General features: G+C 38.6%; 1 protein-coding gene across 3 annotated transcripts in view; it reads left to right on the forward strand.

Moving 5' to 3' along the window:
* Window positions 1-15375, forward strand: part of ATP8A2 (ATPase phospholipid transporting 8A2) — a 350586-nt gene that overhangs the window by 60540 nt on the left and 274671 nt on the right. For 2 of the 3 annotated variants that reach the window (XM_049823013.1, XM_049823014.1), the window contains 8 exons: window positions 1721-1761; window positions 3575-3648; window positions 6632-6701; window positions 8105-8232; window positions 9267-9378; window positions 10052-10217; window positions 12624-12751; window positions 14015-14092. In XM_049823013.1, coding sequence (XP_049678970.1) covers window positions 1721-1761; window positions 3575-3648; window positions 6632-6701; window positions 8105-8232; window positions 9267-9378; window positions 10052-10217; window positions 12624-12751; window positions 14015-14092 — 797 coding nt within the window. The remainder of the gene's footprint in view (window positions 1-1720; window positions 1762-3574; window positions 3649-6631; window positions 6702-8104; window positions 8233-9266; window positions 9379-10051; window positions 10218-12623; window positions 12752-14014; window positions 14093-15375) is intronic. The other variant, XM_049823016.1, reaches the window with a different exon arrangement.

Raw genomic sequence — 15375 nt, forward strand, 5'->3', positions numbered from 1 at the left:
TTCCTGTTTGTAGAGTGGTCTAACCTGATTAGGGGTGCTGAGGCTGTATTCAGCAGAATTGTATCTTTTGGGAACTTAGTATGGTTTTCAAATGAGCTATGTATGTGAATTGCATAGAACTGAGGAGGAAATTGTTTGTATTAAAAGTAGGGAGCTGGTTTCTTCAATGTTCATCTGTTGTATGCTATGCTTCTAACATCTTTGAAAACTGGCTACAGCTGCTTTCACTGAAGTGTTTGTTTAGGTATACTTGGTGTGCTCACACCTGGACTGGATTTGGTTACCCAGCAATGATTGGGCATAAATTTTTGACCTTACTGTTTAGGCTGGGGTAGTATTAAGTATGTATAGAAGCATCTATAAGAACTACCTGGGTGGCAAAGCATGTTCCAGAGTAGATGACTGATGAGTGTGTTAAGACAGCAGCATAGGACTTAGGTGCTACAGAAGCCAAGGCCTGTTTCAGTACCTTGTTTTCAAACTCTTTTGTTTTAATGTGAACTTCAGCATTTAGGATTCATTCTCCTTCTGCCAAAGCTGATGTTTGCTTTTCAGTAGGAGTTTGAGGCTGTCTGACGATTAAGCCTCAGCCTTTGTTAAAGAATTTTCAAACGTGGGTTTCACTAGGTTTGCTTTATTAACAACTCGGAGTTGGGCCACCACTGCAGTTAATGGTGAAGGACAACTCAAATGCCTTCTATAGATACGATTTTACAAAACAGTATGCAGTTGATGATTTGTCAAGAGAAGTTCTTGGTGTTCGTCCATGACCTCTCAGTTCTCTATTCTCCACTGGTTTCAAAAGTCCAATACATTTTCCTGTCTCAGCTGATTGTTATTGTCTCATCTTGGTTCTTCTGAAGTTGGTGGGCATAGGCAGAAGGTCTCCAGTCACCACAGTCACTTACCTTCTTACACATCAGAGATCACCTTTGAATTTCTGAGGATCACTCAGGCTGTTTTATTAATTCATCTTATTCTAAAGTTAATCACTTACTCTTCTCTGTTCTTATGTCTTAGGTCTAAGATGTATGATCCTTTTTTTTTTGTTGATTCAGCTTGACTAGGTTCTAAGCCAGCCATGATGAGGGCTCTATAGGGGACAAATAAGATATCATTTTATGAGCACCCGCATTCTATTAATTACATCTAAAACAATCTCTCATTGTTAGTTATATGTCTCATATGAGTAGTCTTAGAAACAGTGAGGCTTAAGGCCTAGTTCCCTTTACAGGCCCTTATAAGGGCAATTGATGTGGTAGTGAAGTTGGAAGTGTCAACACATTAGTGAACAAAATACAAGGAAAAAGGTGAGAAGTGAGAATTCTGTGGTTAAATCGCATATAAAGATGCTTCCTGATAGTGATTGACAGTGGGCAATAATGCCCTTTGTTTTAAGGAAGGTCACTTCCCATACAAACAACAACACTGCCCATCTGTGGGTTAGTGTGAAATGATGCCAAGAAGAAATCAGCCCACCAACTGTTGTCTAGCAGGTGATAAAAATGATACAAATACTAAGGGCAGATTCTTCCTCTTTCTTGGATGCACATGCCTACAGCTGTGGACAAAAGTGTGATCCCAGCTTCTGAAAAGTACTTTTCTGATCTGTGTGTGAGTTCCTATTCTGGTCAATGTTTGCTGCTGATGATACAGTTGTTTTGAAATTTGTCTGAATCTTGGCTATTTATTCTAATCTAACTTTAAACTTTCCTTCCAGTTCTAAGAAATGGGATGTGGCAGAACATTATGTGGAAAGAGGTAAATAAAATTGGGGTGGGAGGGAGTGGAAGAGGGTGTTCAAGAATTACTTTTGCCAAAATAAATTCAGAGGCCTAGAATTAATGTATGCTATGTGAGAATTCCCTGTGACTTGGGGTGGGAGGGATCCTTTCTGTTGCAATAGTGAAAATTGCCCTGCGCAAGGCACTTGAGCACCCATCTTTAAATTCTAGTACTATGCTTCAGTCAAATGCTTATGAACTGTTCTAAGTGTTTTTGCTTCGAGGGTTAATATGCTCCAGGGTGTAAAGGGTATTTTTAGTCCACATCTAGAAGAGTAACTTTCACTGCAATGCTGTATGTCACCTGAAAGTCTAACAGACTTATTTTGCTTCCTGTGCTAAAAAGTTCTTGGGTTTTGAGGCTAATTAGCTGTTTTTCTCAAGTAAGGAACACAAGCCCTGCCGCTTCCTCAGGCACTTGGGACCCATGTTCTGTGAAGCCCTGTGCCAGGATGTGGTGAGCTTTATTTCTAGAACTTGTTGAAATCCCTCAGGATGTATTGATCTAATCATGGCTCTTAATGCCTTTTTAATGACAAAATTAGCCCTGTTACTTAATAAATGAGGGAAAAAGTACACCCTTTTAAAACCTCTGGGAAATGAGACCTGCCTCAAGAGAGCTAAAAGCAATCCTGCTGAAGTGTTAGGCTCTAGTAGAAACTACAGATTGTCAGGGATTCTGATGGTTGATGCTGATGCCTGTTCATGCTGTTCCATGTCCTATTTGAATTGAAAGATATTTAAAGCTGAGCCTGGTATCTGGTTTCCTTATACCCTTAAGCAGTTCTTGAATTGGCCTGCATATTGTCCAGGCTCGCATTTATTGTTGGGGAATAACAGTTCTGTATCATCTACCTTGTTTACTTTAAGGCAGACTTCTGATCTTCTTTGTCTTGAAATTGGTAGGGAATTTGTTTTCAGTGGGATCAGAGTAAGACTAATGAATCTGCCTGTTCAAACATGCCATCTGTTTCAGTTTTTATAAATTAATGTGTTAAAAATATTTCAAGCCCATTTCAGACTCTTAAGCAGTGCACTGGTGCTAAGCAGCCTGATAATCATCAGGCAAGCCTGGCTTACTGTGTTGAGAGTGCTACTTGGTCTATCTTGGAATGGAAAGTCCCATGCGTGTGTGACTCCCATTAAATGTGCCAGAAGCTCTTAGGTCTCCTGTGTTCCAGAAAACAGGACTTAGCACATGTCAAGTTGACTATAGGTCAGGGAAGAACTGGTTGATACTATCTATCTGTGGTAGATACTGTAGAGACAATACTTCTTGCTAGTGACTACTACAAGCAGTGCATCTATAGAGGGCTAAGAAAAAATGATAGTGCTGACTGGATAGGTAAGTAGCATGGAGAAGGAATAGGAGAAACTCTTGATACTTGAGGAAGGTAAAGTTTAAGGTAGGTTTTATACTAGGAAAAAAAATTTTTCTGTAGGTTTAATAAAGGAAAAAAAATCCCTCAAGTTTGGTTAGTGGCAGGATTATAGAAAACAAGTAATCTTTACTAAATATAAGCCACTGATGTTCACACTTTGCCACTGTGTGTATTTATTTTTTTTCTGTAGAGAACTGTTTACTTTGCATTCAAAAAAGGGAATGCTTTGATACTTCCAAACTTGCAGTGAAAAGTACTCTGACTTTCAGAAGCACTGTCTCTAGCTGTTCTGTGCATGATGCTGTTCTTTTGACTGGGTGAAAGAAAATAACAAACTAACATTCCAGACAAGCGAACTGTTTGTTTTTTCTTTTCCATGCTACTGTACTCCTGCCCCTGACTGAACAGGTAGCAGTAGGCGATATTGTGAAGGTCACCAATGGGCAACATCTTCCAGCAGACATGATCATTATATCTTCCAGGTATCCTGAATGGGTGTGGAAGTGATGTGTCTGATGAACTGAGGTACAGAGGACTTGAAACTCTGTATTTGCGATTAATAGAAGCAGACATCAGATGGCACTAATTCTGCTCCACATTTAAAATAAAATTTCAGCAATGTCAAAACAGTGCTTTAGTAGGCAATGATTCATATATCAATGTAGATAGGTTCTTAAGAAAGAAGGCTTCTTTAAGGACTTCATAGTATTATGTACCTGTAATTCACAAAGTGTATCACTGAGTTTGTTGGAAGACTGAAGGTCTGTTACACAAGTTTCATGCATTCAGTTGCTCTTGCTGCTTTCTGAGGATCCCTCCATTTAATTAAGGAAGCTTAAGTTTTCTTCCAATTAATTCCACTGAGTTTCCAGCATATTTTCCTGCCTCTCAGAAAAGATTTCTCTTTCAAACAGTAATTCTAAAAGGCTAGCCCAGCCAGCATCTAATAAGTAGCCTGCAAAATCACTTTTGGGCTTAATTTGTTTACTCCTTGTCTTTGATACAGTGCACGTATAGCCCATCCCTAGCATTGTAGCAGCAGTGAACTGTTGAGCCCTCCTCATTTTAGTTTGTGAAATACAGGACAGCTTCTTTATACAGGCAAACAAAGCTTGGTTGTTAGTTCCTAAAAGCATTTGAGTGGTATTTGGCTGCTGATCTAGGTTCTATATCGTGTTGAACAACTTCAGGCCAAATCAAGACCACTGTCCGCTTAGATGAGATTGAAACAAGAGACAATAGCGCAGTTCCTGTTGTTGAACATGCTTTTTTCTAATAGCCAAACCTTATGATATCTTGCTCTTCTCCATAATTTCCTTCTGTCTGCATGCTTTTCAACAGTGACTGCAGGTTGCTCTGGTCTCCAGGTTACAGTTCTCTTAGATGACCCAACTTCTAAGGGAACTTGTTTTCTAAGCTGCTGCATTATATGCTCCATCATCCTTGTCTGTGCCATTCCTGGGAGGTTTCATTTTTTTGAAAGCTGTATAGGGAAGCTCAGTCTTTTTGAACTGTCATGGATTAAGGATAGAGGTATCTTCATTCCATGGTATATGATATTGTTTGTTTTTTTTTTTTAAAATGAACCCCAAATTTTAAATAAGCAGTTGTCAACCTTAATATGCAGTTAGCTAGGCTACATTTGAACATCAATAACTTGCTTTTTTAGCATTGAGAAATATTTGTTCTACTTGAAAACTTCTCTAATGTATTATACTAAATACCTTCTGATTTATTTCTTAACTTTCTTTATTTCTGCATGGGTCAGCTTTTTGTTCTACATTACTCTACTAACCTTCCGTCACTGATAATCGCATAACCTGAGAATTTAACCCCAAGTATGTTGATTTGGGAGAACCTTTGCTTGAATTAAATAGCAATTTCTATGGCAGTTCTCCTTTACAATTGGTATTATTCCCATGATTCTTTTACATTACAATACTAAGTGTCCTCAGTTCACCAGAAGGCTTTGCATGCTCTGAAGGGGTGGGGTCTTTTGCTTGTATGTGTTAATTTCCTGTGTCTGAGCTGACTGTCAGAGGTGAAACAGTTGTTTTTATCTTGAGTCTTTTTTTCCCCCCTATAGAAGAAAAGTGACATCAAATGAATTTTACAGAGAGAGTAAATATACATGAAGGAAAAGATATTTGAATCAAAGTGCGACTTTGTATGGAAACACTTCCACGTTTCTGTGGAAGTGAGAGGAATTGTATTGCAAGAGGTCTCCCTCCCAAGTTAAGCACTTCAGATGTAGTAGATGAAGTATTTGTGACAGAAGTAAAATAAGAATCAAGCTGGACCTAACCTATGTCTTTCTTGGGTTCAGATTCAGATTGCCCATGTAGGAGACGACAAAGAGCAGACTCTGAACCTTCTTCTCTTTAGTTTTTTTTTTAAGAAAAATTCTCTGGAGAGCCAAGTCTAGCTTCTTACTGTGTTACAAATGTACCTGTCTATTTATTAACAGTTTTTGTCCTAAGGAGCCTTTATTCCTGACTTTTCTCCTGGTTAAGTACATTTGCTGTTAAAGTGGTTGGTTATGTTGAAAAGAAGTAGCAACATCTCAAGAATACCGAAAGTGATATGCTGAAGAAGTACTTGTTTGAGTCCAGATGGGAAACTGCTACTCCGTAGCAGCCTGAGAAGACAGTCAGGAAAAAATAGTTTTGATGGTGCCTTACAGAGGTTTTAAATCTTAAGGGGCATGTCAGGAAAAGGTCCATGATGAAGTACCTTTCCTTATCACAGGTGCTACCCATGTAGAGCTCTTCCATGTTAGATGTAGATAAGAGCTTGACTAAGGGAAAACTCAGTTCTGTGAGGAAGTTTGGGTGGTTGTTTGTTTGGTTTTTTTGTCCCTGTTGTCAGGGGCAGGAGCATCTCTGGAAGATGCAGATCACAGCCCTCAGTTTCAATCTTATTGTACTTTTTTCTGATTTTTTTAAAAAACCCAACTGATTAGCAGTGACTTCAGATGTAACTCCCCAAGTCCATCAGCTTCAAGGTGATATTGTGGCCACAACCCTTTGTGTGTGCAGTTTGTCAACAGAACTCAATAGCAGAGAACACTATCCTCTTCATCCAAGCACATCCCCATTCTACACTGTTCAATACGTAGTATTTAATCTATAGCTCTTGAAATCTGAAGCAATTTTATGGATCACAACATAAAATAGTCCACTTTAGGCATCTAAGCTTATCATGACCTGTTAAATTCTTATTAACCTTCTGATTTAGACTTGACTTTTTTCTCCAGTTTGTTGTATGAAAGTGTTCATATCTATATCTAAAGACATCTCTGGAAAATGTGCACTTTAAGCTGGCTCTTTCCATGATCACATACCACCAATATGGATTTTTGTCTTCTGCGGTGTATTGAAGAAGTGTATTGTGGACCATTGTACTGCGAAAGTAGTATACAAAAACTACTGAGTTTTAATATTGAAAATCTTACACTCCTTACAGTGAACCGCAAGCCATGTGCTATATTGAAACAGCTAATCTTGACGGGGAGACGAATCTTAAAATACGACAGGTAAAACAAACTGACTTTCACCTTTCCCCCCCCCCCCCCCCCCATTTAGATGTCTAATATTAGCTACAAAGCAGAGTCTAGCTTGCATGATAACAACACAAGTACTGTTTTTTAAAGAAAACAAAGCATATCTCTTTCCAGGTGACTGTAAGGTACTTTTTTAACAGATAAAAACCTAAGCAATAGTGCTTCATGTGCAAGTGTAAGGAACTAATCTGGAGGAAGCCCACAAAGGCAAATACAGTAGACCGTGGCAGTGTTTTGCTGAAAGTCCAGTAAGTGGAACTGGAAGTGGTATATTAAAAAAAAATAATTGAAAAATCAGCTGTGCTTGTGATGAGTTGGAGTTTTTGCTTTCACAAGTGCCAATCTGTCTGCTTCTGCCTTTTGAGTGCTGAAAAGGACCTTTTGTATGTTTAAATGAATTTGTTCTCTCTTTGTGGTTAGCAGCATTTATTTGGATCTTTCTAGTTTTGTTGAAGAAATACTGTTTATTATGATGTTTAGAAATAGTTTAGAATATTTGCCTCCTTTCATTACAAAAAAATGAATTTGGATTAGGATTTTGACATGCAGATTATTTGTTTTTAAGAAGCTGTACATTAGCTGCTTGTTTACTACCATTGTAGAAATGTGATTTACTGTTGGATCAGCCCAACAGATAGATCTTGAGTTCCTGTAAGCTTTTGCTTGCTTCAGAACACTTGCTTAAAACACACAAATAAGGTTGTGGAGACTTTTAAGGTCTTGTTCCGGCTTGCAGTGCTGCCGTCAAAATCTGGCAAAAGAAACACTAAATGGATCACTCTTAAAGTGGAGGTGTTCAAAGATGGAAAGCAATTGAGTGTTGCATGTGCACTGTGAGATGGAGTAGCAATGCACTAGAGTTGCATGATGGGTTGATCATTAACCTTGAGTAGCATCAAAGCTTAATGGCTGCAGTGACCCAAGAGAGACCACACTTAGGAGTGACTATATTTAGCAGCAGTAACACATCAGCAGAGATATACTTTGAGAGAGAAGGTAGGCCTGTTTGTACTGCTTGTCTCCTACTTCCTTCCTCCTGCACATGTGCAACTTTGTGCTTTATGGATGGGACTTTCCTCTTGGTTACAGAGAGATCATATAGGTAATATAACTCTCTTGTGTAGAGGGATTTAAACCAGTCCTATATAAGCAGGTTCATAATGTGTCTGTAATCAGTCTTCCTTGCAGGGTAAGGTTCTTGAATACCTGTTTAAAAACAAGCAAACAAAACAAAAAGCTGCTAACAACTCCAGCAGAAAACCCCCACGTGTTTAATTACATTTGATATCTTAGATCTTGGCAGAACACACCATTTTCTGAGGTTGCCTTCTAATAAGAATTTTTGATAAGAGTCTACTTTGGGTTGATTTCTGCAGGGATTGTCTCAAACTGCTAGTCTCCAGTCAAGAGAAGAATTGATGAAAGTATCTGGAAGGATAGAATGTGAAGGACCCAATCGTCATCTTTACGACTTCACTGGAAACTTGCGCTTAGATGGTCAAAGGTACTGACCTGACAACAAAGCCATAAATTCATTTGGTTAGGAAAAAAGCTTCCTGTGTGCTTTTAGTCTGCAACACTGAGTACGTGGATGTTTTTGGAAAGAGGAGGGTAATAACAGTTAGTCAGAGCATCTGCCAGTATAAGATAACGTAGTTCTGTCTTCCTATGGAGTCTTCTGCTTGTTATGGGAGAGTTAATTTGTTTGGAATTGTAGTAGCCTTTTTTCAAAAGTAACATCTAAAGAGAAGGAAGAGTGGGGGAAATGATTGGAGTTTTTAGGGCCTTCTTGTTACAGGAGTTACACAGAAGACATGGGAAACCGTTCTCTTTCAACTAGAGCCAAAGGCTGCACCAAGTGCAGAGCTATGCAGAAAAATGGTCCCAGAATCAGGAGTGTTTATCAGTGTGACTTTGATCTGTTGCAACTCCTGAAAGAAAAAACTTGGTTTTAGTACTTGAATTCATAGAACTTGACAGGTTGTTAGGAACACACAGATTTCATCTGGCTGTACCTGTTTCCCCCACAAAAACTGTATTCCTTGGGCAACGCAGCTGAATTGTGACAGATGCAAGAATAGTAGATCACCGCTGGCATCCCACTTGAAAATCACACAGGTAGTACAGTTTTCCAAAAGTGTTTGTTTAATGGCATATGGGAGGTTATAGTGTGCTTGGAATGGATGATCTCTTTGCAGGTGTGATGCTTCTCTGTCCTTAATGTCAGAGAGAACGTATTAGCCAAGGTGAAGTGCAGAGTAGGCTTATGGCTACCACATAAGTTCTCAAGTTTTGGGTAACTAGAACGGCTCCCTTGTATATCCTTCACCCTACTGTGCTTTAGTAGGGAGTAGACCTGCACAGGTTTCGGTGGTCTCTTGAGTTGTGTGGACAATGTAAGTTCATTATATTACTTTCTTCCTTTTGTGGTTTGTTGTTTTGGGTTTTTTTTGAGGGGGGTGAGTAAGGCTGAAAGGAGAGCTACTTTACTAAAGCGTTATCAAGAATTGAGAGACGTGTATATTTTTTGCTTTGCAGCCCAGTTCCTGTTGGTCCAGACCAGATCTTGCTAAGGGGTGCACAACTGAGAAACACTCAATGGGTCTTGGGTATTGTTGTGTATACAGGACATGATACAAAACTCATGCAGGTAAAGTTTTTAAGGAGGTCTAGAGCATGTTCTGATAAAGCTGCTCATTTTTCCTGTATTCTACTTATCTTTTGGATTTGAGTTTATGAAATAGTTTGATTCATTGTAGCTGTTTGAGACCTGGAGGCTTTGAGGAATGTAAGGATACTGTTGTACTTGAGATTGCATGTGCACATGTGTAAATACTTATTGAGGTATTTATCTCAAAACACTTCAATGTGTAAGCAAAACTAACTGTATTTTATCTTAATTTATCTGGTGGCTGGATGAAATTGAAAACTGAGGTTTAACAGGTGAGGATATAGTAATGACCACCTACAACTTTAGCACTTGGAGATAATTAGGTTAAGACTGCAGTCTCTGTATTGCCTTAATGGCAGGGAGTGCCTGGAGAGGCTGGCAAGGTGTATGTTTTTCTCCCTTTTGCTCTCATTGGGATGGGTAGCCAGATGAGCATACTAGGTCTTTAAAACTCTGATCTCCTATCAGTTTTGGAGTCATTAGAAGTATTGGCTGCTATTACTATATTGTTGAGCTTTGTATACTATATTCAGCTAAGTGGAGTTGAAGTAGCAAGTTCTATAATGGACTCTAAAAAGAAAGACTGAATTTGCCTCTGCAGTTTTCTCTTGTGTAAGCCATTGCTAGACTTTTTTTTTCTGCTGCTGTTCAGAATTCAACCAAAGCGCCTCTGAAGAGATCGAATGTGGAGAAAGTGACCAACATGCAGATCCTGGTTTTGTTCTGCATTCTCCTGGTGATGGCCCTTGTGAGTTCTGTAGGTGCCTTATTATGGAACAGAACACATGGCGAAGTTGTCTGGTACCTTGGCTCCAACAGTAAGTATGCAGGCAGCGTACTAGGGATGTATCAGACTGCAGGGCCAGCCAGGCCCTTAGCTTTGCTAAATGAATGAATAAAACAAGAAACAAACACAAGAAACAAAGCCTGTTGCTTTTTTGGTAGCCCAATATTTTTATTTTTTTTTGAGAATGGGCTCACAAAGTTGAACTTGCCAGGCTTCTGTTAATAAAACCTTTTAAAGGTTAGGTAAATATCACTACCATCCAGGGAGCAGGGTGGAAACAGAAGAGGGGCAAGAGTTATTCTTGGATATTTGGTGTTCTTTCAGCTCTGTGGAGATACCATGCATGAATTTGTTTTCAGAGCAGGTTGTGTACTGCTGCCTTACATATCATGTCTTGACTGTACCTGACTGCAGGATAGCAGGTATCAGTTTGATGCTGACTTCAACTTTACCTTCATGTACAGAAGCAAAGGGTTTCTTGAGCTGTTTTTCAGTCAGAAATTTTGATCTGCTCTTGTAGAGAAAACTGTGAAATGCTAAATGTTATGACTTTGTGTTCATTGGATAAAGTTTCAGTCTTTGGCTTCTGACTTCTGTTACTTTTAATGAGAAAACCGATCTCTTAGTGTGCCTATTAAAGGGTTTTATTTGATTTCATTCATACTCCTTGAATTTATTAGTTCAGGTATCTAAGATGGGTCTTATGCAAACACTTAAGGATGAAGTAAATTGCTCTCCAGTAGACTTCTGACTTGAGGGGGTTACATTAGTTAGCTATAAAATGTGTTGTTACAAACATCTTGAGATGCAGATCTGAAAACGGTTCTCTCAAACTGCAAATGGTCTTTCTGTTGGTGATCACAAAACAGATGGCAAAGGGTGTCTTCTGCAGTTCAAGAACTGCAGTTGTGATAGTAATGAAAAAAAAAATACTGCAGGAAGAGCATAGAAGCGCCTTATTGATGCTTAATTTTTGGTAGTTGTAATGTCTTCTAGTATCAGTATCAGCAACTTTCAAAGTTTCTTCCCTACCCTGCACCTTGCTTTTTAATGAGTAAGCTTAAATTGGTGTCTCCCAATGGTGGAAGTAATATTGGAAAAGATGATGGAACAAACTCTTGAACTTGTGCTAATATAAAACAGGTGCAACATGTAATAAATGAGGATGATACAGTAGTCTATATAGATGCTTTTTTGTAAATTGAACACAAAATTTCTGTCACTTCTGTTAACTGCCACACATGTGAAAGACACTTTTTCAGACTAGGCAGGTAGATGTTAAATTTTTGTTAAATGTCTAATTTCTGTAAGGATTGTATTGGAAACACCTTTACCAATATCAAGTATGCTTCTATTCTCTCTGTAAACTGATCAAAGATATGGAATTAATGTGTGCCCAAACTTGGAGGTGCTTGGGTGTTACGGAGGTGTTTCGTTTCCTGGCAGAGGGGGTCTACTGCCACACAGGGTCAAAACTTCAAGTCTTGCTCTGATCTTCATTAGACTTCAGCAACTTTTTTGGGCTTTTCTCTCTTCCTGCTTTGTTCCCCTGCCTTCTTACTAATTATTTGTAATGCCGAAAACCCCATAGTTGTGGGCTGTGACCCCATTGGGCTGGGTGCTGTGCATGCTGACTGAAGTGTTTCCCTAAGCTTTGAGGCAAGTGAACTGGCACGTGCGGAGCCTTAGGATGTGAAGAGAGGCTGTGGGCAGCACCACGAACAGGAGCCTTCATCCCATGTTTCTGCTGAGGCTTGTCCATTCCTGCCTGCTGTCCGTAAATGCTTCCCTTTCCCTTTAGGACCAGTTGTGCTGGCAGATTTACTTGGGTAACTTGTCCATTGTCACCGTTAATAATAGCTCTTCTGCTTAAGCAGGATGCCTTAGTTCATTAACTAGGTGTTTGTTTAACAGTCAACTTGTTCTCTTGGATTTCTTTAGTGTGAGTTAACTTCTCAATTCTGCTAGTACTGGCAGATTTTACAACAAATTTTAGTCTTCATTTTTTGTTTTCTAACTCCGCTGAGAGAAGTAGGCACTTTCTGAAAGGTAAAGTTATGTTACTAGTGATATTGGTGGCTCTTAATTGGGGCAGTTGACACATCAGATAAATCTCTAAATTTGGGTTATAATGTGGAATATCATACTTCTCACCATCTGTTTAGCAAAAATTGTTCAGAAAGTGTTCTGTTCTCCAATATATAGCCTTGCCAATCTTGCCCTTCTTCACCTGGCATAATATGCTGTGTATCCAGGCATGTGTTCTGGGGGAGTTTTATATATGTACTATTAAAATCAATATTAAAAAGGCCCTTATACTAGGCCTTAACATGCTTTGTGATTATTTTAGCACTACTAAATCTGATTAGGCCAACTGCTGTACCACTCAGATTTCTGCCTTCTGTCTGCTGATGTCTTTATGTCTTTTGGTCCGCAGAAATGCTGTCTGTCAACTTTGGATACAATCTGCTGACATTTATAATCTTGTACAACAACCTTATTCCAATCAGTCTTCTGGTGACATTGGAAGTTGTCAAGTTTACTCAGGCTCTTTTTATAAATTGGGTAAGTAACAAGAATAAATGTGTTAATGTCAGTTTTGGAAAGTGACATTAAAAAAAAAACCCAAAAAACAACAAACCACCCTGAAGTCTTTACCAGATTTTCTGATGAGTTTTCTGATGCAGCTTCTGGGAAAGGCAGGGAGAAGTTCAGAGGATTTATTCTGTATTAATTCTGTGTTCCACAGGAAATTAAAAAATTTAGTTCTTGGAAGATCCCTTGTGCAAATGATCACTCTTGTATATTTTAGGCTTTCAGGATGAGCAGGAAGGCTCAGCTCTTTTGGTTGAAGGAGATCTCTCAGCTGACTCGTGTTCAGTAAATATCTTTTGTAAACTCTTCAGTACTTCATAGCTTCTGTCTCAGCCACAACAGAGGGAAAGACTAGACTACTTTGGGGCTGTGGGCTTTTTGGGGGGTCTGGTGTGGTTTTTTTGTGTTGTGTTTTTTTTGTTTTGTTTTTTTTTTTAAATCCTGAGACTGGCCTCAAGGTCATCTCTAGTATGAATCATAGTATTTCTGTAAAGAGATCAGTTGGTGGTGCCTCATGCAACAGAACAGTGATCCTTCTGTTCAGGCAAGCTTTGACTTCAAAGTGTGTTTCTCTTCAGTTGTACACCAAAAATACTGTAGTGATGTTTCTTAGGCTGAACAAACACAAGAGGAACACCTTGTGTTCGTATGCATTAGTCCTTGGACTTTTGGTGAAGTTGTAGTGGTTCCTCTAAAATACAAATAAATAAGGTCTAATGTGTCTGTTTTCTGAGCTGCTTACAATGTATTGGAGAGTCTTAATTAGCTTATCTGAGAAACTGCTTTTGTTCATATAGCAGCTGTGTTTTGTTTACTCTCCCAATTAAATCTAGTAATAGGAGGAGTTGATTTCAGAGTCCCTTAAATTGTCTCTTCAATCATGGCTGTAGCTAGAGTTAATTGTGTTGTTTTAACTGAAGACCTATGATTAGCATGGCTAATGCCTGTTAGAACTTCTTCCTACTGTACTGAATTCTTGAACTAGAGATGAAATGAAGAAAATTATAATTACCTATAATTAAATCTGGCTTTTCTCATGTACATGTAGTATGGTGGTATACTTTGGAAAGGAGGCATGCCTGTTCAGCCTGGGATGCTATGTGTGTCTCAAGCCTTCAGAACCCCCACCAATGGAGTTAAGTTAATCAAGCCAAGCTGGAGCTGACTAAAAGAAGACTGGAGACTTCAGTGTTTAATTTGCATAGCATAGGTCTATTTTTCCTCTCATTTCAGGACATAGATATGTATTATCCTGAAACAGATACACCTGCAATGGCCAGAACCTCAAACCTTAATGAGGAACTTGGGCAGGTAAGACAACATGTTCTTAAGTGTCATGTTTGTGAGATGTTCTGGGAGGATAGAAGGTATGAGAGCATGCTGTATAAATCTGCTTTATTCTGTTGCTCAGTGTCTTGGGTTAATGTGACATCATTACTTTCATTAGTCCAAGTATTACAAGTAAATAATGAGAGATCACAGGATTAAATATGAGGTCATAGTTTTAAGCCTGCAAATTGAATCTTTATTTCTTATGTTATCTCTAAACTGACTTTTTCCTCAAGGGTGTTGGAGAGATGCTATGTGGTTCTGAGTCTCTATACCAGAGCAGAATGTACAAGACTAAGTTTGGCTGAAGAGCAGGCCAACAGCCTCAGCCTGTGTTCTTAGTTCTTCATATTTCTGACCACCTCACAGGAAATGCAAGTCAAAAATGCAGTTCTATTCCTAATTTAGATTGTGTTCCTTCAAGCATTTCTATTTGCCTTTTAAGTAAAGACAACTGTATAGTTGTTATAAGAGATTTGTTATAAATTCTGCAAATAAGTGTTTTTTCAAAATGGAAGGGCTTCCCAAAACAAGGTTACTGTAGTACCATTGAGAAATCCTAGCTTTTTTCCTTGACCACCAGTCATAAGTATGTAACTCAACCACATGAGTTCATAATTTGTGTGAATTTAGTGTTGGTGACAATGTTTACATATGTAAAATAAATAATTACTGTGTGCTACTCAGCAGAGTGGTAGTCAATCTTCTTTCTGCTTAATCTGATTGGCCTCTTCCTTAGGACTGTTAAAATTTGATTTGTATTTAGATTGCTTTGATGTGAAATTATCAACCTCCAGATTATGGTTGTGTTTTTGTTTGAAGTAAACGATATTATGTGGCATAATGTATATTGTTGGCCAATGTGTTGTTTTCAGAAATTACTTACTAGTGATTCCATGTAACTAGGCTGAACTTTATGATTCATTAATTGAATTACTTGTTCACAGGTGCATCTTAAATTTTTGTTATATGCTAGAATTATTAATGATTTGAAGTTCCTCAGATATTTGGGTACCCACTTTGACTTCTAACTTACACAGGCTCCATTTCTAATGCTGTATTCAGCAGCAGTCTAGTGCACAGCTAAAGGATCCCTTAACTGATAGCATAGTACACTCTCTTGAACTGAATTGCAAATATAGAGGAAAAGCTTTTTGCAACTCTAGACAAAATATTCTGGTCTTTAAATTGGCTAAATCCTATGTTAGCACCATCCCTTTCTACCTGTTGCTGGCTTAAAATCTTACCTGGTGCAGAGGTGAAAC

Source organism: Accipiter gentilis, chromosome 19 (assembly GCF_929443795.1).
Source record: "Accipiter gentilis chromosome 19, bAccGen1.1, whole genome shotgun sequence".
Classification (NCBI taxonomy): Eukaryota; Metazoa; Chordata; class Aves; order Accipitriformes; family Accipitridae; genus Astur; species Astur gentilis.